Here is a 20,372-nt window from a genome sequence, read left to right on the forward strand (position 1 = left end):
CAGACACTGCCTTGTGCGTGGCATCAACCACTTCATGACACCCAGTTTTCTTTAAGTAACCCTCATCTTTCTGTACTCATTTTTAGGTTGCTTTGGAGAAGGTTTTTAACTTTGCTGTTTCAAACATATTTGAGACAAGAGTTGCTGGTCGAATGGTTGCCGATATGTGCCGAGCTGCAGTAAAAGTAAGGGAAATGCTCTGACTTCGCATGTCATTAGTTTAAAAAGCCAATGCTGCTACTTCTTCCTTCTTGTTTTAAAATTAGATCTTTAACTTCTCATGAAAATACAGGTCGTTTTTAATATTATATCTTTAAAAATTGGGTGGTTGCATATAACTATAATTGAAGAGGTTCATTCACAAAGTGTTTTTCTTGCACTTGGATTTTATTGAGTTTGAAATCATGAAGTCAGGCTGACTCCAGATTGAATTGGAGTTCAGACACAGTCTATTTTTCTCTGTTTTACAATACTCTTCTTAAAAGGTCATCAATGTGTGCCTGAGCTCCATAAGGCATCTCTTTTTAAATGGGTTATTTATGTTGCTGTTTCCAGTGCCGCCCTGAGGAATCCCTGAAGCTGTTCGTACCTCACTGCTGCAGTGTTATAACTCACCTCACAGTCAGTAAGTTTGTAAGATTTCTGGTGTTACTTGCTTTGGTTTAGGCTGACTTCTGTTAAGTGTGAAAATAATATCTAAAACTTGCAAGCGCTTTCCACAACTTCATTTAAATGATGGAAAATTAATAGTGCCTGTTACTTCATTTAAAAATCCAAACCAACCTCTATCTATGAGTAATTTCAAGACGGAAGTCTATCAAGCTGGATAGGAGCATGCTGGTATCAAAATGTGGCAGTTTAAATGGTCTCCAGACATTCTTTGTTTTCTCCAAAAGCCTTCAAAATTGGCTAAAGTAACTTCCAGTTGGACCTGGGTGCAGTCTGAAGTGGAAGGTTGCAATAGGAGGGTTGGGAAGGAAGCTTTTGGGATGCAGACATCTGGTTTGTGATTTAGCTTGTTTGGAAAACTTGACCGCAGTTATCTTTACAGCAGCACTTATCACTTGTTCCTCTAGATGATGATGTGTTACATGATGAAGAACTAGATAAGGAGCTACTCTGGAATCTTCAGCTTTTGTCAGAGGTATAGCAGAGAACATTCTTCCCATGCATGTATGTCACTGAATCCTGTTTAATGCCCCTGAGAGAAGAAGGAAACAAACTTCTGCTATTAAAACAAAGTAAATCTTGTATGAACAGCACTGCAGAGCTTCTTTTTCTTTTCCAACTTGAAATGGGACAGAAGTGGCTGCTAATAAACATACAGTGTTTGTGTGGAATAAAACATAAAGCATTTAAGACAATTATGGAGGGATAGAGAAAGAAGAGGGATCAATGAAGGGAAAAACATAAGATGCTTTAGTAAACATAAATCTTTTAAAATGAATTTCAAAATATGAGTGTTGCTAGAAAATTTGGAATGGGGATGGGCAGAAATGCTTGTCACAGCTCTTGTGTTGCTTAACCTTTCCCAGCAGCAGCAGTGGTAGTTGATGGGTATATTCAGTCTTGAATTTGAATTCAGAGTGACACACAGAATGGAAGGTGGTACAGGGTTGGCTGAGCACTGTAATCCTCTTTAGTCCTCCACAGCAAAACCAGGCCTGTTTACCTTTGAAATGTTTTGTCTTTCCTATTAGATCACTCGAGTGGATGGAAAGAAGTTGCTTGTGTACAGGGAGCAGCTTGGGAAGATACTGCAGCGAACCCTACACTTAACCTGTAAGCAGGGTTACATTCTGTCTTGTAACCTACTGCACCATCTTCTCCGTTCTGCTACACTTATCTACCCCACAGAGTACTGCAGTGTGCCAGGTGGCTTTGACAAGCCTGTTTCTGAATACTTTCCTATCAAGGCAAGGATTTTCATTTATTTAGGATTAGAGGATTTGACTTTCTTTTTTAAAAAGCAATCATATGCTATATTATTTGTTTTTATTTGGAGATTTCTGAACATAGGGAGCAGCAATGGAAATTGTAACTGAAAAATGCTTTGGGCTTTGCAACATAGAGCAAATTACAAGTTACTGACAATTATATTGGTAGCAAAACATGAATGCTGACTTGTTCGGAGTAGTTTTATAGCATGAGATGTTAGTAGTTTATGATTTGTGTTTTACAATGACTGCATGAGTACGATAAGGTAATATAAAGCAAGAGTGCCTCCTCATATTCCTTGTTACTGTATTATATGCTGCATTTAATTGAGACCCAGCTATCATGAAGTATGGTTGGTATCAATAGTGAAGTGTGGAGTTCAGTTGGAAAAATTTGCTGTTCATTTTATCCTATGACTGGATATTTAAGTTATCTAGTTGCTCTGAGCCACAGTCTTTCATCTGTTTTTGTGGGTGAGAGCTGCAGCCTTTTCTTGTTCCTCTTCATATAAATATGAATATTCCTCTTCATATAAATATCAGATATAAGAAGTAATGGTGAATGCATAGCAAAATGAGTATGTCAGTGCAAAACCATAGAAGAAAAAAGATGTGGTGTTTTACAGGTCAGAGTAACAAATGGACAAAGAGATAAAATGAAAGTAAAGTGGCAATATAAAAAATCACTGATACTGTCGAAAGTAATACTCTAGTCTGCTGTTAAGGCTTTGAGGTCAATATATCAGTATTGCAGATGAACAGTGCAGCAGTTTTCAGCTGGCCTGTTGGCATATGAGCATGCATTTTGCTGTGAAGTGTTCTTTCCCATAACGTCATAGCTGCAGATAATCTAATGCTTGTTACTGTAAGCCAGTGCAGCTTTATAAACTGATGGCAGCATCCAGTTGGGCCAAATACTCATTTAAAAACCAAGAAAGGAATGATAATTAAATGCCCCAACACAAAAATAGGTTAGCTTTTAAATTCCTCCTCTGAAACTGAGGAAATTCCCAGTGGCTTCTGTAGAAAGTGTATATTGTATCAACTCTTGATTGCCATTAGCTGCTCGAGTTTGTCACTTAGATGCTTCCTATCATGCCTCATATAAAACTGCAGTTGTGTCACTTCATCAAGTGATATTCCTGGAGGACTAACCTGCTCTTCCAAGAGATGCAATAGCCTACTTGAGCAAGTGCATTACTGTAGTTCTTTGTACTTTTTGTCCAGTCAGATCAGTCCAGCTTTTTAAGGACAGATGATGAAGTTTTGAAATTACCGTGTAAAATTGGACAAGGGCAGGAAGCAGAGCACACAGACTTCAAAGGCCCATCTATTAATACAGTCCTAAGCATGGACTTTGTGTTTGAATATGTATTAGTAATAAATATTGACTTTTCCAAATATGGAAATGATGCTTATAGCAAGTCTGAGCTCTTTATAGGTCAAAATATAAGAATATGTCTTTGTTGTGGGATAACCTACCATTGTATGGAAAGTCCAACTTACATTTTGGCTTTCTTCTTGTTATTTTTGAAATGAAAGTAGTAGGTTTCCAGATTGTGGTTCAAAACTGAAAGGGATTATTATTAAATGGGCAGCTTCTTTATGTTCTTTGTAGGAGTACCAAAGGTGTGATTGTACTTAAGACTATTTCAGACTTTTGTACCTAACCAAAGGAATAATAAAGTTATATTTCAGTTAGGCCAGTGCTGTCCTTTTCCTTTTAGTCCTTTCAGGTATGTGCTGTTTTCCAGGTACATGTAGACATTATAGTAGGTTTGGGATTTCTGTTTGCTTTTATTGTATTATTGGGGGTTTTATCCTTAGAATTGTCAGGATGACTGCTTTACAGCAAGAGTTAGTTCATTTTTGTGAGTTTTTTAAATATTAAATGCTAATTAAAAGACAACTTGCTTCATAGTTTGATTAATAAGGAATGTCTGTCTTTTCTACAGGACTGGGGTAAACCTGGTGACCTGTGGAACCTGGACATCCAGTGGCATGTTCCTTCCTCTGAGGAAATAAACTTTGCTTTTTATTTGCTGGATACTTTCCTTCAGCCTGAGCTCATCAGACTGGAGCACTATGCAGCTGGAAAACTGGAAATGTCCAGGTTAGTGGTGATAATGTCATATGGACAGCGTGTATTAATCCATTCATGTCTGGTTTAAGTAGTTATTGCCAATCATGCTGGCACTGCAAACGTTAAGGAGTAAAATACTATGATGCTACACTGTCCTTGATATTATTTCAAGGTTTCCAACTCTTAAGAGTGCATGTAGCTTGGAAGTGCCTATCACAAAATGGGTAATACTGTTTTAAACAGACACACTGTAAAAACATAATCTTAGAACAGTTAATGTTGGTGTAAAGACACTTCTGTTCCAAGAACTTTTTAAATGCATACCACAAATTGTTTCCATATAACTGTAGTCAGCATTAAGAAAGCTCTTCCTCTAAAACCTTATCTTGTTATTTTGGCACCACTATCTGTGTTCCTAAGTTAGGGAGAGCACAGAAATGATTTGACTGATTTAGTAATCAGCCTTTCTCTGCTTCCTTCCTATGAGTAAATGGAGTCAGTACATAGTGTGTCCCTGCAAAAAGTGGCAGTGCTGAAATAGAGGAGGTAATGCAGAGTCAGTGGTCTAAGAGATGGGAATGAAGCCAAAAGTACTGCTGCGCAATGTTGTTAAGCTCTGTTAGTATGAACCAGTGGCTTTCCTGAGCACAAGATAAATCATGAGTTTCGTATGTCCTAATGCATTTACAAGTATCAAATAGCTAAAGCTGTTTACAAGCATTGAATCTCAATGTTCTTCATTTCTCATGTTAAACTTGCACATCTTGAAGCTATATATACTTCAGTCGATGTTCATAGCATGTGATGTTATACCTCGTGATGTGAAGTGCAGCCCCACATGAAACAGGACATGGTGTATCAGACTCTTACATGTTTTTCTGTCTCACCATATCCCCACTTCTTGTTATCTGAAAAAGTCAGTACCACTACCACCAGTGATCAGAAAATGTGATTCCTATTCAAGTCTGTGGTTTATTTATATGCTTGTTTCTTTTGTTGGGTTTTTTTTCCCTTGACACCTTGTATGCAAAACTGTTAATTTATAACAGAACTGGACTTTGGTTTACTCAAGGCTTCACTGTGCTGCCTGACATAACTATGTGGTAGTGAGAATACAGCCAAGTGAATTGCAAATTAAATTGGAAGGCAGGACAGCAAAGAAAGAGTGTAGAGTACCATTAGGTACCGAGGGAGTAACAGATGAGAATAAATGGGATACTGGATGAGCCCGCTGTTGCTTTGAACTGTAATGTTCCTGGGGCTTTAATTCTTGTCAGACAGCTTCCAATATCCCCCTAAGTAATAACTGGAAGTGAATATTTTTTTATATATTTAGGAGCTTCAGAGTAAGATTTTCTGTTACAAAGAATAAAATGAAGAATTCTTGCAGCTGTTGCTGAACACATATTTAGAGAGTTGATAAGTAGTGCATGAGTACTGAGAGCTGCTCAGTTAAGGAACCTCTTAAGAGGACTGGAAGGAGTTACTCTGCAAATCAGAGGAGAACAGAGGGCAAAGTTTGTAGCTGTATACTAAAGGCTACATCTTCAGATGAGATGGCTTTAAAAAGAATTGCTCAATTCTCTTAAAGTAACACAGGAAAAGGTTGTTCACATTGATGCATTACTATTTATCTTCAGGCTGTAAAATAATCACTCATAAGGGATGTATTCCCTCCTCCTGCTCATGGTGGGAAGGACTTTCTGTCTTCAGAGTGAGGAGTTTTCATCGGTTTTCTCTGAGATCTAGATAAAATTAGTTGACACGGGTTTTGTGGTAAATCTGTTTTGACAGTAGCTTATCTCATTATACAGAACTTACCTTCAGTTTCTGACTACAAAATCTCCAAAATGAGGTTTTCAGTAAACAAAGTTGAACGTTGGAATTCTGAGATGGAATTAGGCTGGATCCAAAAAGCACAGTCTGATTTTTGTAGTGCCCCCTCTTGTGGTTAGAACTGGTACAGCTAACGAGAAAAGCTTGCATGAAACTCCACAGAAAACATGGTTTATTATTTGTCTATTTATAAGCATTTAACAGATGACTGATCAGGTTTTCTTCTTTGTTCAAGAGATGATGTGCAGCAGTGTCTTGCTATAGTGCATAACTGCTTGATTGGATCAGGGAACATTCTGCCTCCTCTGAAAGGAGAAAGGGTGGCTCATCTGTAAGTAACATCTTTATATCACAAACCTTCTTAGTTGTTGTATTCCTTCGCACTGGGTTTTAGTGCTTTCTTATTGCTGTTGTCTCACAACTGCTTCTGGTGGCTGTTTTTAAGGAACTCCAAACTAGTATAAATATGAAATGGTGACTTACAAAAACACTTGAGTACTTAAAGAACCTTTTTTCATGCAAGACTCAAAGGCAGGTGACAGCACTGCCCTGCTGAGGCTACTTTATGTGAAGGAAGTGGAAACAAGGCATTTACTCACATGTTTCCCCTCTAAAAGAAGCCTTCTCTGAGCACCCTGTGCCAGTGCCTCAGCACCCTCACAGGGGGAAGAATTTGTCCCTAAGAGCTCATCTCAGTCTCCCCTCCAGGCTGAATAACTGGAAGTAACCAGGGTAGAAGTAAGTGAGTAACAAGAAGTAACTGGAATGTTTTGATTTAAAAAGTGGTATAAAACAGCTTGCTCTGAGTACTGTTTTCTCTCCCATATGCCCATAAAATTATATCCAGTTTGAATGTAGGAGGTGTCTTTTGATGAACCTGCTTTAAAGCAGAAAAAAATGTTTGGGTTTAATTGCTATTTATTGTGAGTTTTGGGGTTATTTTACTGTAAGGTAGCAGAGAAGCTGTGGCTGCCGCATCCCTGGCAGTGTTCAAGGCCAGGTTGGACACAGGGGCTTGGAGCAAGCTGCTCCAGTGGAAGGGGTCCCTGCCCGTGGCAGGGGTTGGAGCTGGAGGAGCTTTAAGGTCCCTTCCAGCCCAAACCAGTCTGAATCTATGACTTCCAAGTCTGTTCCCATTATATACAATGGGAATGCACATAAAACACTCAGACTTTAAACTCCAGAGCTTTCACTGAAAGTAACGAAGTCAGGTACTCAGAACCACCCTTACTTTAAGTACTGTGTATTCACCCTTAGTACTTAACTAGTGATGATGATATTCACTGTCCTGAAGTGGCAGTGTAGGAATGTTTCTGAATGCAGGTATTGGTAAATAGCTTGGTACATTTAAGTTAAAAACATTCTGTGTGTGTACTTCTGAAACAAACTGGCACATGAGGTTTCTTGTCAGAACCTCCTACACCACTACACCTACAACTCTAGTGAACCATAGCTTATCACACACCATGTAGTACAGCGCTGTTGTTGTGCTGGCTGTAAAGTAGAGCTGAATAGGTGTAACTGCTACATTCTTCTTCTTGATGGTTAAGGGTACCTGAAGATTCTTGCCAAGACAGACAGATAATGAGTATTTGTTCCTTTATAAACCTCCAGCCTGCTCAGTGAATGAAAGGAAAGTCACAGAAGTGGGAGAGAGCTTGGGGCTATGGTGTTTAAACTTCAGCAAAAGAAATATGTGGGTAGAATGAACTTTAAAGCTTTGAGTATAGCTGGATGATGGACTGGATCTGAGGGTTCAGTTAGTCCTGTCAACTGTGCCTGCCTGCACCCTGCTCCTGCCACCAGGATGCTTTTTTCCCCAAACATGAGGGGTTTATTTTCCTGTTTGACAGCTGAAAGATGCCCAAATATTTGCAGACCTTGTTTCTGGGGTCTGTTTGCAGTTTTGCTTGAGTGAGAGGCAGGGGACAGCAGGGCAGGAATCAAGGAGAAAGGCTGCTTTCTTCATTAGGAGCAGGCTGTAACAGCATATGATATCTGAGCATGTATTTAATCCATGTTTGCATAAAAGCAAATTGCCAAAGATAAAGAATTCACTTTAAAAAAGTGGGTAGATAAGTTTGACCCAAATCTTGTAAGAAGCATGGCTTTATTTGCCATTATGACTATTAATAGTGAACTTCATACAGCAAGAAGTAGGACTTCTATAGGTTATGGGTACATTTCCTTGCTTTGTAAAGAAAGGGCCAAAGTCGTAAGAGCTTCATCAGCTTAATTTGTTGGGAAGGGGTTCTGCCTCAGCAGTCAGATGCATCTGTCCTTCCTAGATGAAGTCCAGTAGGAGCCATGCTGGTTTGGATGAGTGTGTTCGTAGTTTTGACAATGAAACCAAATCTCTGGCTGTTTAATAGAACTGATGAGGTTCTGTTAAATGAGAAATCAAGATTCTGGGTTCATGATGGTGTCCTTATGATGTATTTGGTCTCTGACCAGCTGACTTACATTAGAACTGAGACATGCTGTTAGTAAATCCAGTCATCTCTGGGGCTGCTGGCATGAAATGGAACTGGTTAAAATGAATTAAATGTCAATTATTTCTATCATGTGTAGTAATACTTTGTTTGCTTGCATGCAGGGTCCCGAGTCTGGTGTCTTTGGAAGAGACAAAGCTGTACACTGGTGTTGAGTATGGTAAGTAGATGTCCCCAGACTTTTACTGGCTTGATATGTAATATCTATGTTCTGATTACTTTTCTCACCCTGCTTAATGTGTTACTTTTCATACACTAAATAATCTGCTTCGATCTGTGGTTAGAAATTATGGCAATTGTCAACGTAGATAGAGAAGGTTATGTACCTATAAAGAACATAGCATCATAGAACGGTTTGGCTTGGAAAGGACCTTAAGTCATCTAGTCCCAACCTGTCGGCTTGATAAATGAAAGATTACCCCAGAGAGATGTGCCCCTGGGTAGAACAAGATAGGTATTTTATACTAGTCCGTACTGCCAGTTCTGAGCAGGCTGCTCTGTCTTTCCACTGACTTAACCTATATATTACTTTTTGTAGTTTATGCTGCTGTATATAAAGAAAAATGTTTAATTTCTCTTTAGATTTATCAAGAGAGAATTATCGAGAAACAATTGCAAAGGTTACACGGAAACTGCTGCGTAAGTTTAACCACTCCTGTCCAAAAAGTACTGTCTTTTGCTCTTCGGACTTAATAATTTCATAGATAAGAAACTTGTTTCATTTACTTTGCATATATAAATTTGTAGAAATAAAATTACTAAGTTTTAAAGCTCTTTTCCTGTCTGATAATTTCTTTTTCTTCCACTTTTAGGCTACATACTTGATAATTCAGAAGATGATACCAAGTCTTTATTTCTAATAATAAAGGTATAGCTTGTAATGCTAAAGACAAGATCACTTGCTTTGCAAAATAATCACTTGTTTTGCACAATAACCACACTTTGCCATCCTTTTCTTTCTGCAGATCATCAGTGATGTTTTACAGTTCCAGGGCTCTCACAAGCATGAGTTTGACTCACGATGGAAAAGCTTCAACCTAGTGAAAAAGTCAATGGAGAACAGGGTCAGTGGTTTCTATCTGTACAGCTTAGGCAAGGGGTGGGAATAGTTCCTCATGTTCAGAAAGACTTTCTTCATTTTTAATTACTGTCCTAATTGGTTTGCATAACTCTGAAATCGAATTCCTTGATAAGAATGTTGCTTTTATACCTTTATTTGGAAATCTTATGAGTAAGTAGCTTAGTGTTTCCGAATTGTAGAGCCCTGTTTGCATATATACTTGATCCATGGTCTGGGATTAGGCACAATACTCCATCCTTGTCCTTGTTAACTGAGACATTGCTGTGACCAGAGCTTCCTCTTGCTCACAGAGCAATAGGCAAATACAAAACTTCACCAGGGCAAAAAAATCAGGGTTGTCTGCCAAGAATTTCTGCATGAAATTTGCCTGTTCCTAGAAGAAAGAGTGCCAGGGGGATTCAGTCAGTGCAGATTGCTGGTATCTAGCATCTAAACCAAATTCTGTGTTTGCTTCCAGCTTCAAGGAAAGAAGCAGCATATCAGAGCTTTGCTGATAGACAGAGTCATGTTGCAGCATGAGGTAATACTTTCACTTACATCTTCCCTGACTACTTGAAAAGCTGATTTATGTTGCTCTTGAGCAGAAGATACAATAATCCTGCACTAGTGTTCGTCTTACCAGTGGAATGTGTGAAATCAAATCTGTCCTTTATTTGTGTTTCCTATGCAATTTAGCTGAGAACACTGACAATGGAAGGCTGTGAATACAAAACTTCCCACCAGGAGATGATCAGAGATCTATTGTGTTTGTCCACAAGTTCCTATGGTCAGGTAAGGAACAACCCTTTTAAAATGAAATAAATTGTTGATCTCTTCAAGTTACCTTTTCAGTATCTTTGCTTTCCAATGTATTTCCATGGCAGCAGGAAATCTTTACTTACTTACTCTGCATTAGTTGTGTAGTTTTTCCTTTAAGCCCCATTGTCAGATAAAGAGCTTAACTGGGTGAAGAGGCTGTGAACTTGGGTTGGGGTGATAGCTGGATTCTGAACTCTTTGCCTAGTGAGAGCCCTGTGTGTATATATATAAATTCAGATCCATCCACAATGACTAGGGCTCTTTAGAGTTCTGCTGTCTGCATCTGTTCTCGTAGCTGTTGGCTTTTTCCGTCACCTTACAAACACATCAATGGTCTTGGCAGCATAAAGGTTTTCCTTGACCTTTGTAGCTGTTCTCAAGCCAATGCTACAAACAGAAAATAGGTTTTATAACCCATTGTGAGTGAGGGTGAGGGGCAGCACAGTGTGATCTTTACAACCTCCTGTGCACAAACACATCACAAACTCAATGCATAAGTAACTGTATGAGGATGTTGGCTTCGTATCCTATATTTTTGGTTCAGAAGGCTTTCAGTAACATCCCTCTTCCCACAGGTCAGAAGTAAAGCTCAGCAAGCATTCTTCACAGCTCTGGGAACATACAATTTCTGTTGCAGAGATATCATCCCCTTGGTTTTGGAGTTCCTGCGTCCCGACCGGCAGGACGTCACTCAGAAGCAGTTTAAAGTACTCACTCGTTTTATTTCATGTCTGTCTCTAGAAAGTGCTTTTATAGGAGAACTTTTAGTGGTGAAAGTGGGGTTTGCTTGTTTTATCATCATGACTGATATTTTCATGCCGTGTAGCTTAGGTATGACTAGTATAAGGAACTACCATTGAATCCCAGACTGATTTGGGTTGGAAGGGACCTTAAAGTTTATCCAGTTCCAGCTCCCTGCCACAGTCAGGGACACCTTCACTAGACCAGTTTGCTCCAAGTCCTGTCCAACCTGGCCTTCAATGCTTAATTACTTGTATTAGATCAGTTGTCAAGAGAAACTGTGTTTATGAATGTTCCCCATTTCATTGTGTGTTCAGATATCACAAAAATATGTATTAACATCTCTCTTTAAATTATGAAATGGAAGTTGAGAAGCCATAGTCCAAGGGAGTAAAACTCACTAAGCAGTTCTGTCAACTGTAGCAGTTTAAGGAAATAGTGTGAACTGGACAAAAAGTTACCCCCTAAAAAAGTTATACTAAATCAGGTGGGTTTGGTGATGACATGGTGGGTGATTGTTGATGGTGTCAGGCCTGGAAAGGGGGCTCATGCAGTGATGGAGCCCCCCTCAGTCCTTCTTTCATAGAGGCAAGCTGGACTCTTGTCGTATGATCAGAACAACAGCTGTGGCTTACTATCCTGCTCCAACTGCCTGACAGGCACTACCATTGATAGGTGAAGATAAATGAAATGATAATCATTTCTTTACTTTTTCTGCCATCCTTGTACCTTCCTTTCTCCATCCCCATCTCCTCCCAGATAAGCAGTGCAGCCTAGTTACTTATTCCCAGTTGGTCCTGGTTTTACTACACTTCCAGCATTTGCTACCACACCTGGATCTGGTGTTTCTGCTACTGCTGCTAGGCAGTCTCAACCTGTACAAATTAATGATGTGGTTACCTGGGTGCTGTTCTTGTAGGACTGTGCTCTCCGAAAGGTCCCTAAGACTTCCTTCTGATTGCCTGAGACATTTCTCACGTAGCTCCCACATATCTCTTGTCAGCTCCTTACACAATCCATCATGTTGACCACTTTGCTGTGTCACATCCAGTAGTTATGCACATCTTGTTCAGCTGCCATCATTTCAGGTGCTTGTTTAACAGGATTATGATCTGCCTGCAGCCCAAACATGAATAGTTCACAGAAAGGCCAGGTCTAGTACTTGATGATTGAATTGAATTCTCTCCTTTATAATGTAATTGAGAAATCAGGCAGCCATTCTGGGGATAATGAACTGCCAGGGCTTCAGTCTCATTAAAATGGTTTGCAAGAGGAGGATTCTGTGAGAAATCTCCAGTATTCTGACCATAGCCACATAGCTGAACGTTTGTGGTACATTTTAATGATCTGGTAATGTGAAGATTGATTTTTATTCTGTGTGGATGCATGCTTATGCAGTAAGAGATCACTTATACACGAGTAATGCTTCAACTTCCTAACTTGCATCTTCCATTTTGCAGGGTGCCTTATATTGTCTTCTTGGAAACCACAGTGGAGTGTGTTTGGCAAACCTTCACGACTGGGACTGTATTGCACAGACATGGCCAGCAATTGTCTCTTCTGGGCTCAGCAAAGCCATGTCCTTGGAAAAACCATCCATAGTCAGACTCTTTGATGACCTAGCAGAAAAAATCCATAGGCAGTATGAAACAATTGGCTTAGATTTTGCAGTAAGTGACAGCTTGCTTGGTGCTCATCTTTTGATTCCATAAATGCTTGAGACTCGTGTACATTATTTGAGTGAGTGTTCTCATGTTGATTGCATTGTGCCTTCTGTTACAGAGGAATGTTAGATGTGTGCTTTTGAGACTGAAGCAATAGAACTCCCGTAATACAATTGGGTTTTGTCACTTCTTGTTAATCTCTAAGGAAGCCTGGTGCAGAAAGGAAGCTTAAGTTGCCTTTCAGTGCTAGCTAGTGTGGGTTATGCTGATCGAGTGCTAATACGTGTGTTGGTAGGACAGTGTCATCATGTGAACACTGCCAGGTTTTGTAGTGTTGTCCCACTCATTACAACAACTGCCTCCTGCCTCGTCATGGGATAAATGGCATCGTATTTGCTTTAAAGAATGAGTGCCTGTTAACAAAAACCTCTTATAATAATTTTTTATGCTTAATGAAATACTAAAGTTTATTTCAAAATAGAATAAAACATGGACTTGACGAATAATTCTGCTGTGTGAGCACAAAGCTGGGTTCTCTGCTTCTTCATGGACTCGTCTATGTGGATGGGACATTCTCTTACTTCAAAATAGAAACAAACAATAAAATCTTGTAGGCTGCTGCTCAGTCCCAAATTTTTGTATCCTCTCTCAACAGGTTCCAGAGCAATGCATTGAGAGAGCTGTGATGCTGCAAAAATCAGAACATCCGAGTTCAGACTTCACAGGTCTGTGTTCAGAAGAAATTCAGCTTGGAATTCAGCGACAGAAAGAGAAGAACGCTGAGGCTGTGCGGTAAGTTCAACTTCCCTTAACACTAGCTTCTACCACATCATATTTGCTGCACATTGAATATAATAATCCAGAATAGCTAAACTGAAGCTTAAGCTTGACAAATTCAGAATGCCCAGGCATTGGGGTGGTGTAGCTTCTCTCTTGACTTGGCAGCCTTTCTCCTCTGCACTCAAATTCCCTTCCTTCCTCCTCCTCTTCCCTGTCCTCCCAGCTGGTGCTGGGGTTACTGCATTGCCTTCACCCACCTTTGGTTGAGGAACACTTGTTCTATTTTTAAAGGGTTCTCTCAGTATCATCTAGTTGATGGTTCCCTCTTTTTCCTATAGAAACTATGAAAACTTGATCAACATGCTGCTGGACTGTGTGGAACAAAGAAATCTGTAAGTATCCCTTCCTGTGCATTGAGAATTTTAGGGATGTTGGATTAGAGGTGGCGATGTGACTAAATATCACTTGCACCCAGAAGTGCAGTTGGCATGACCAGAACTGAGGAATACTTCTCGCTGTCGACGTAGTTGTCCAAAAGCAGTGTGTGAGTAGCAGTCTTGCATCAAATGGATTGTGGCTCCTGTCTTGGAGAGCCTTTGCAAAGGAATCTGCAGAACTGGAATATCTGGAGGGCCTCGTGCACTTGAATATGGATTCTGCTTGCCCAGACAGGAACATAATGGCCAGTATAGGGGAATCTTGATGACTGTCTCCTAGGTAAAGAAGTGACATAGTATTAGTGTTTAAAACTTTTAAAGACTAGCCCTGCAGGTCTGTATTTTACATTGAAATGCCAGGATCAGAAAGGCACCATTAGCTGAATGCACTTGTGTGTTTCCAGAACACTGGAGGTTTCCCTATATGATAGTTGAGCTCATAACTGTAGCAGTGGCACAGAACATTACTTGCATTAGTCCAAACATAAGTCCTACTCCATATAGTCATTTCTATTCAAAAGCAGCACATGCAGCTATGTTCCTTAGTGTTTGTTCTGAATAGTCTTTATTTCTGTTTTCAGTCCCTGGAAGTTTGAGCACATCAGCATTGGGTTTCTGTCTCTGCTCCTGAGGGATGACAGGGTACTGCCTGTCCGTGCCATAAAATTCTTTGTGCAGTGTCTCAACCACGATGCAATAGTGGTTCGGAAGGTAAAACCGGAATTACAGCTTTTGCCGTTTATTTTGCAGATGTTTGGTTTAGTACTCAAAGGGAGCCAAATATGTGTTTATATTTGCACCTTTCATTCTGCTTCTTGCTTCCATGAGGCTGAAGCTAATGGCCACCTCCTTTTGGTCCTGCAAATGAATAGTGGGGAGGTTTTTCTGGGCTGTAAAGATCATGCTTAAGTCAGGGTCTGTATCACCTGTGATGACAGAGATCACTTCTTCATGGGAAGCATCACACACTGGGGTAATGGTCACTGTGATGTTCACTGGCTTTTTAGCTGGCTTAAAGTGTGTCTGTGAGGAAGTGATGAGACACATCCTTCTGGAGGTATATATATGGAATGGATGCATTAATGCCTATTTCTTTCTTTTAGGTGGCCATCTCAGCTGTGGCTGGTATTCTTAAGCAGCTTAAGAGAACACACAAGAAAGTGCCCATCTGCCCTTATGAAATAAGTAGGTTTTATTTAATGTAAGAAATGTCTTGCCTTAATTGATCCTAGTTTTTTTTTTATTAATGCAAGTTTTTCTGATTAAGTTAAACTAAGCTCTATGGTAAATAACTGCTGAGATCTCATTCCCCAGAGGGTAATTCTCATGTGGTTCAAAGCCCACAGAGAGTTGCCTTAAATATTTCTGGGTAACAGGAATAGAATCCTAAGCTTTTTGTTTCTTTCTGGTTGTTAATGTCCTATAATATATCCAGACTTGGTTTCTAAAGCAGTGGTACACTTGCAAGTGTCTGTTAAGCTATTCGCTTACTTGAATTAAGTTCAAAATTCAAATATATGCTTATTCTCCTTTCAGAAACCTTCGTGTTTGTGAGAATAATTTGTGTATCTCCTTTTAAGTCTTTTTTTAAATCATTTCAAATGGCACATTTGGAGAAATTATTAAAGAAATCTATTACAGTTAGGGTTAGTTTTAACATCCTAGAACATCTTTGTACAGATTTCATTGGAGGGGAGCGAGACATTAAAGTTCTTTAGAATCTTGTCTTAAAATGTTAATGGACAAGTTTGACAGAGTGTAAATCCTTCTTTAACCAGGTGGAAGCCCAAAGCCTTCCAGCATTCAGGCTGGTGACAGACCAGATAACCAATGGCTGCACTATGACAGCCGGAGCTTACCAAAGACAAAGGAAGCTTGGGAATCATGCTGCTTTGTGGAGAAGACCCACTGGGGATATTACACGTGGCCTCAGTGAGTATCATTAAGCACAAAGATAGAATTGGGAGTCAGCAGGAAAACCCTGTGGGAAATGAAATCATGTTCGTTGGGTTTAATTGTTTTAACTGAAACAAAACCCCAACCATGTACTTTGTCTTTTGTGCTTCTTGCTCCTGTTAGCACTTGTGGGTAGGGTTTGAGGGGGGTTTTATTGCTTCTTTGGTTGGGTTTTGTTGGTTATTAATATTATTACTAATTCTTTACCTATTTCTCTTTGGGGTTTTGGGTACCATGGGCACATATTTCATACTGCTGTTTAACTGCTGGGTTTAAAATGAAATAGGCATATTTGAAAACTGCATAGTTGTGAAATACAGAGTATTTTATCACTAACAATTCTGGATGCTTGCAATACCAAAGCCTTTATAACAGCAAGACTTAATTCTTCTAAGTTTTGTTCTTGGGGAGCTGGTAAATCCAATTTAATATACACAATACAGAAAATAATCATAAGCTTTATTTTACTTTGAAACATTTAACTGCATTTTATGTTTAATATTTAGAACTATGACAGTTTATGCTCCAGCTGAGCATCAACCAAAGCTTGGGCGAAGGAGGGATGAGCTGACAGAGGTAAGGGTTTGATGGGCTTCAGGTCTGTGGGGTATTTTAATACTACTTCTCCTCTTTTAAATGTTGTCCACAGATTATTGTGGAGATAAATTCCCTTCTCTCTTCTAACTGAAGTATTGCTTGCCATTTAGAGAGTGCTCATACAAAGTATGTGGGAACAGATTTGTTTTGCTTGCAAAGCAGCCTGGAGATGGAACCTCTGTGGTTTCATGGCTCTATATGTATGACCATGGTTTTAACAAGCAACAAGTGATAACTATTCTCAAACTTAAATCCCCACAAGCCACATTTAGTCATGTTTTTCTACTTCATTTTCATACTTTACTGTGTTAGCATGCAAGAAGAAATTATTACTTTGATGTATTGCAGCTTCTCTGTCAGTAATCATGGGATAATCATCATTGTATTAATGAGTACTTTTTGTTCCCTTTCCAATCTTTATTACAGTTTAGAGCAAGGTAACTAATGACAGTGGGAATAATGATTTTGGAGGGGTTTTACTGGTGAAAGGCAACCCAAAGTCATTAATAAAAACAAGGAGTCTTACAAAACATTGCCCATAAAATGAGGGGGGAAACAGATAACCAAGGCATGATTTTTGCCAAAACCAGAATTAAAGTGAAAAAGGGGACTTGGAAAGATCAGGATAACACTGTGACAATCAAGCACCTTAAAGCTAATTCTTACTTATGTTTCCTGTTACAGGCAGAACAGATTATCTATGACCACTTCTCTGATCCCAAGTTTGTGGAGCAGTTAATAAAGTTCTTGTCTTTAGAAGACAGAAAAGGAAAGGACAAATTTAATCCTCGCAGATTTTGCCTCTTCAAGGTAACTGGAGTGCAAGAGCTGAATTGCTTCCACTTTGTAGCTGATTATCAAAGCATGGAAGAGCTGTATACTACTTGGCTTATACCCCACTGTTGCAAAGTACTGATTTTTAAAGGTGTGCTGCTCTAAATAATCCTGCTAATCCTCTCTTATGATTGACTACTTAGGGAAACATAGAGTGCTATACAGAGGACACTTGTCTATAATTCTCTTACAAAAGCCAACTAATGTGATTTTTGTGCATATTCAAATCTCAAGTGCTTCACAACCTTATGTTCTTCCTATGAAGACAGTAGATGGAGAATTAGAAGCGCTTTCATATATGTTTTTACAGGGCCTCTTCAGGAACTTCGATGATGCCTTCTTGCCGGTTCTTCAGCCCCATTTAGAAGAGCTTGTGGCAGACTCCCATGAAAGCACCCAGAGATGTGTGGCTGAAATTATCGCTGGCTTAATCAGAGGTTCTAAACACTGGACATTCGAGAAGGTGCTGAAGGAGCTTTCTTTGAGTGATTCATGAATTTAGGGACCAAGTCTGAATTTGTGAACAAATTGGATGTATAAAATTAATGTATCATGCCCAAGAAATGACTGGAAAATGTTACAACACTTGGTGCTTCATTGCCAGACTTTGAGCACAGTTCATAGTATGGTTTGGTGCCTGTATAATATCAGGTGTTAGTGGATGCTTCAGGATTAAAACTCAGAACAGTTTGCTGGCAAGGAGCTAGCAAAGCTGATATGGTTTGCAGTTTCCGGTTGGAATAAGTGCTTATGTCCACCTTGGTCTATTACATCTTTATTTAGACCAGACTTAGCTGTCTAGATCATCTTTAAATGGATTTCTATGCTCAAAAATAATGCTGGGAGAATCAATTCCTTAATAAAAGAGACATTTTAAACCTAGGGGAGCGGAGGAAGTCCTTGGTGTACAAGACTGCTATAGACAAATCTCCTCTTTTGCCTTCTTGCTGAGCAGGTAGAAAAACTCTGGAAGCTTCTCTGTCCATTGCTTCGAACAGCTTTGTCCAACATCACAGTGGAAACATACAACGACTGGGGCACATGCATAGCAACCTCCTGTGTAAGTACCCCAGTCTTAGTCTTAGCTATAGCCAGATGGTCGAGTTTGAGAGATAATACGTAGGAAGAACTTTATGAACAGAGGCATTTGGGTGTATTTTATCAGCTGAAACTGAGAACTGCAAATACAGTATAAAAATAACACCCATCTAAACATCTCATGGCTTTTTGTCTGCCCTTTGCAGACAAATACAACATTTTAGAAGGGAAGTAAAGCCTTAGTTGTCTTTTTAAGTGTTTCTCAGAGCTGCACGAGGTTAGTGGGTGATGTTGATGTGTCTGCTCGCTTTTTTGTGGGAGTTTCTGCACTGCAATTACACTTTTATTCTTGCTTTACAAGTGGGCAGCAGAGCATTATGCTGTGAAAACTGCCTCAAGTTATCTTGTAACATACAGTGAGGTTTCTAGACTGTGGTGGGCTGGGAGCTGTGGTGTCTGGGAAGCAGGGTAAGTGATGGGCCACAGATGCCTTGGATCAGGAATTCCTTGTTGAAATCACTCAGTAAAATTCAGCACAGTTTGCCGGCCATAACCCTGGCAATTGATTGGCAAAATTCAGACATGATTATTGATATATGTCAGAAATGAAGTTAAAATTCCTTCTGTTATGTCATTGTATTTACCGAATCCTTAAAACGGGTTAGTTTTTCATGGAGTGTTCCTCCTGTTGAGGTTCATTGTGGAAAAATCTTTGACTTCATACTTCCTTAACAGAATAAACCCAAGGGATGCAAAGAAAATCTGTCAAAACTTTCTTTACACTAAACCCAATCCCAATTTCCTTACACTTCTGATACGTTTATTTGCAGGAGAGCAGAGATCCTAGGAAGCTGCACTGGTTATTTGAATTGCTGTTGGAATCTCCACTGAGTGGTGAAGGAGGCTCCTTTGTAGATGCCTGGTAAAACTGATTTTTAGTTGTTAGATTGTGGCTGAATAAAGAGGGAAATAAAGCATGGATAAAATGTACTGGGAGCACACTGTGCCAGCTGGCTGTGGAGCAGGGAGCAAAGGTGCTGCTCTCCAGTTAGCTTCCCCACACAGTGGCATTTTCTTCATTATTGCTGTTTTGTTAAGTGTAATTCAGTCTAGCTAACAGAATGTGAAGGGTTGGAACTGGCTTAGCAGCACCACTGTTGTTTCCTCCTGTATAGTCTCCCAACTTTGCATGCAGCTCATGCAGAGACACTTTCATGCATTGCCACACACGAAACATTCCAGCACAAGGCTTGGAGAGAGGGCTGGGGAAGAGAGGAAGGATTTTGGTGTGACTAAAGCTAAGGTGTTCTCATTCCCAGCCGGCTCTATGTACTGCAAGGTGGCTTGGCACAGCAGGAATGGAGAGTGCCAGAGCTGCTGCACAGACTGCTGAAGTACTTGGAGCCCAAACTCACCCAGGTTTACAAGAATGTCCGGGAGAGAATAGGAAGGTCAGTGTCCTCTTCTGCAGCTCTTGGGTTTTAACTCTGTCTTATTTGGGTAATTCAGTATCTAACTAGTGACACTGAAAGGCACTAATACTGGTCTTAGAAATCAGGTCAGTTATTGTTAACAGACGTGCTTCAGAAACTTTAGGTGATTTGTTTGGTTTTGTCTTTTGCTTTATGTCACTGGAGTGTGTCCCTGCCCATGCAGAGGGTTGGAGCGAGATGATCTTTAAGGTCCCTTCCAACCCAAAACATTCTATGATTCTATGGCCTGTTGCCTTTATGCATAATGTTGGTAAAGCTCTTAATAAAAACCCTACCAAGCAACTAACCATTTCCCCCTCAAGCCCACCAAATAAACCCAGAAAACACCACCACAACCCAAATTTACTGTGTCTAATACCTAATAAACTGTAAATATACAGGGAATCCTTCAGAGAGCACTTTAGTGACTTAAAAGCTAGTTGCAGATCTGTTAGGAGATGTGGGTTGTAGCTTGGTGATTGTCTAACCCTACTTGAGTCAAGTATCTGTAGATACAAATATCTAAACAGATGTCAAATCTGTTAAATGGTATTTAAAACATTTGGGTTTAAATAACTTTGAAGTGAAGATTTTCTGTAAGTGTTAAACTTCAAATTCAACAACTT

The 20,372-nt window shown here is 39.7% G+C and overlaps 1 protein-coding gene across 3 annotated transcripts in view; it reads left to right on the top strand.

Annotated features, from left to right (window-relative positions):
* Positions 1-20,372, top strand: part of PSME4 (proteasome activator subunit 4) — a 60,521-nt gene that overhangs the window by 28,424 nt on the left and 11,725 nt on the right. For 2 of the 3 annotated variants that reach the window (XM_061356868.1, XM_061356870.1), the window contains 25 exons: positions 87-185; positions 556-625; positions 1,077-1,144; positions 1,701-1,916; positions 3,893-4,050; positions 6,092-6,187; positions 8,453-8,508; positions 8,931-8,987; positions 9,161-9,216; positions 9,314-9,412; positions 9,887-9,949; positions 10,105-10,200; positions 10,803-10,934; positions 12,429-12,638; positions 13,288-13,424; positions 13,751-13,804; positions 14,431-14,560; positions 14,953-15,034; positions 15,628-15,781; positions 16,312-16,381; positions 17,087-17,212; positions 17,547-17,699; positions 18,192-18,296; positions 19,105-19,196; positions 19,594-19,725. In XM_061356868.1, coding sequence (XP_061212852.1) covers positions 87-185; positions 556-625; positions 1,077-1,144; positions 1,701-1,916; positions 3,893-4,050; positions 6,092-6,187; positions 8,453-8,508; positions 8,931-8,987; positions 9,161-9,216; positions 9,314-9,412; positions 9,887-9,949; positions 10,105-10,200; positions 10,803-10,934; positions 12,429-12,638; positions 13,288-13,424; positions 13,751-13,804; positions 14,431-14,560; positions 14,953-15,034; positions 15,628-15,781; positions 16,312-16,381; positions 17,087-17,212; positions 17,547-17,699; positions 18,192-18,296; positions 19,105-19,196; positions 19,594-19,725 — 2,711 coding nt within the window. The remainder of the gene's footprint in view (positions 1-86; positions 186-555; positions 626-1,076; positions 1,145-1,700; positions 1,917-3,892; positions 4,051-6,091; positions 6,188-8,452; positions 8,509-8,930; positions 8,988-9,160; positions 9,217-9,313; positions 9,413-9,886; positions 9,950-10,104; positions 10,201-10,802; positions 10,935-12,428; positions 12,639-13,287; positions 13,425-13,750; positions 13,805-14,430; positions 14,561-14,952; positions 15,035-15,627; positions 15,782-16,311; positions 16,382-17,086; positions 17,213-17,546; positions 17,700-18,191; positions 18,297-19,104; positions 19,197-19,593; positions 19,726-20,372) is intronic. The other variant, XM_061356869.1, reaches the window with a different exon arrangement.

The sequence above is a fragment of the Neopsephotus bourkii genome, unplaced genomic scaffold (assembly GCF_033783945.1).
Source record: "Neopsephotus bourkii isolate Nb327-2 ecotype Australia unplaced genomic scaffold, CSIRO-AGI_Nbou_v1 NB_873, whole genome shotgun sequence".
NCBI classification, from domain to species: Eukaryota; Metazoa; Chordata; class Aves; order Psittaciformes; family Psittacidae; genus Neopsephotus; species Neopsephotus bourkii.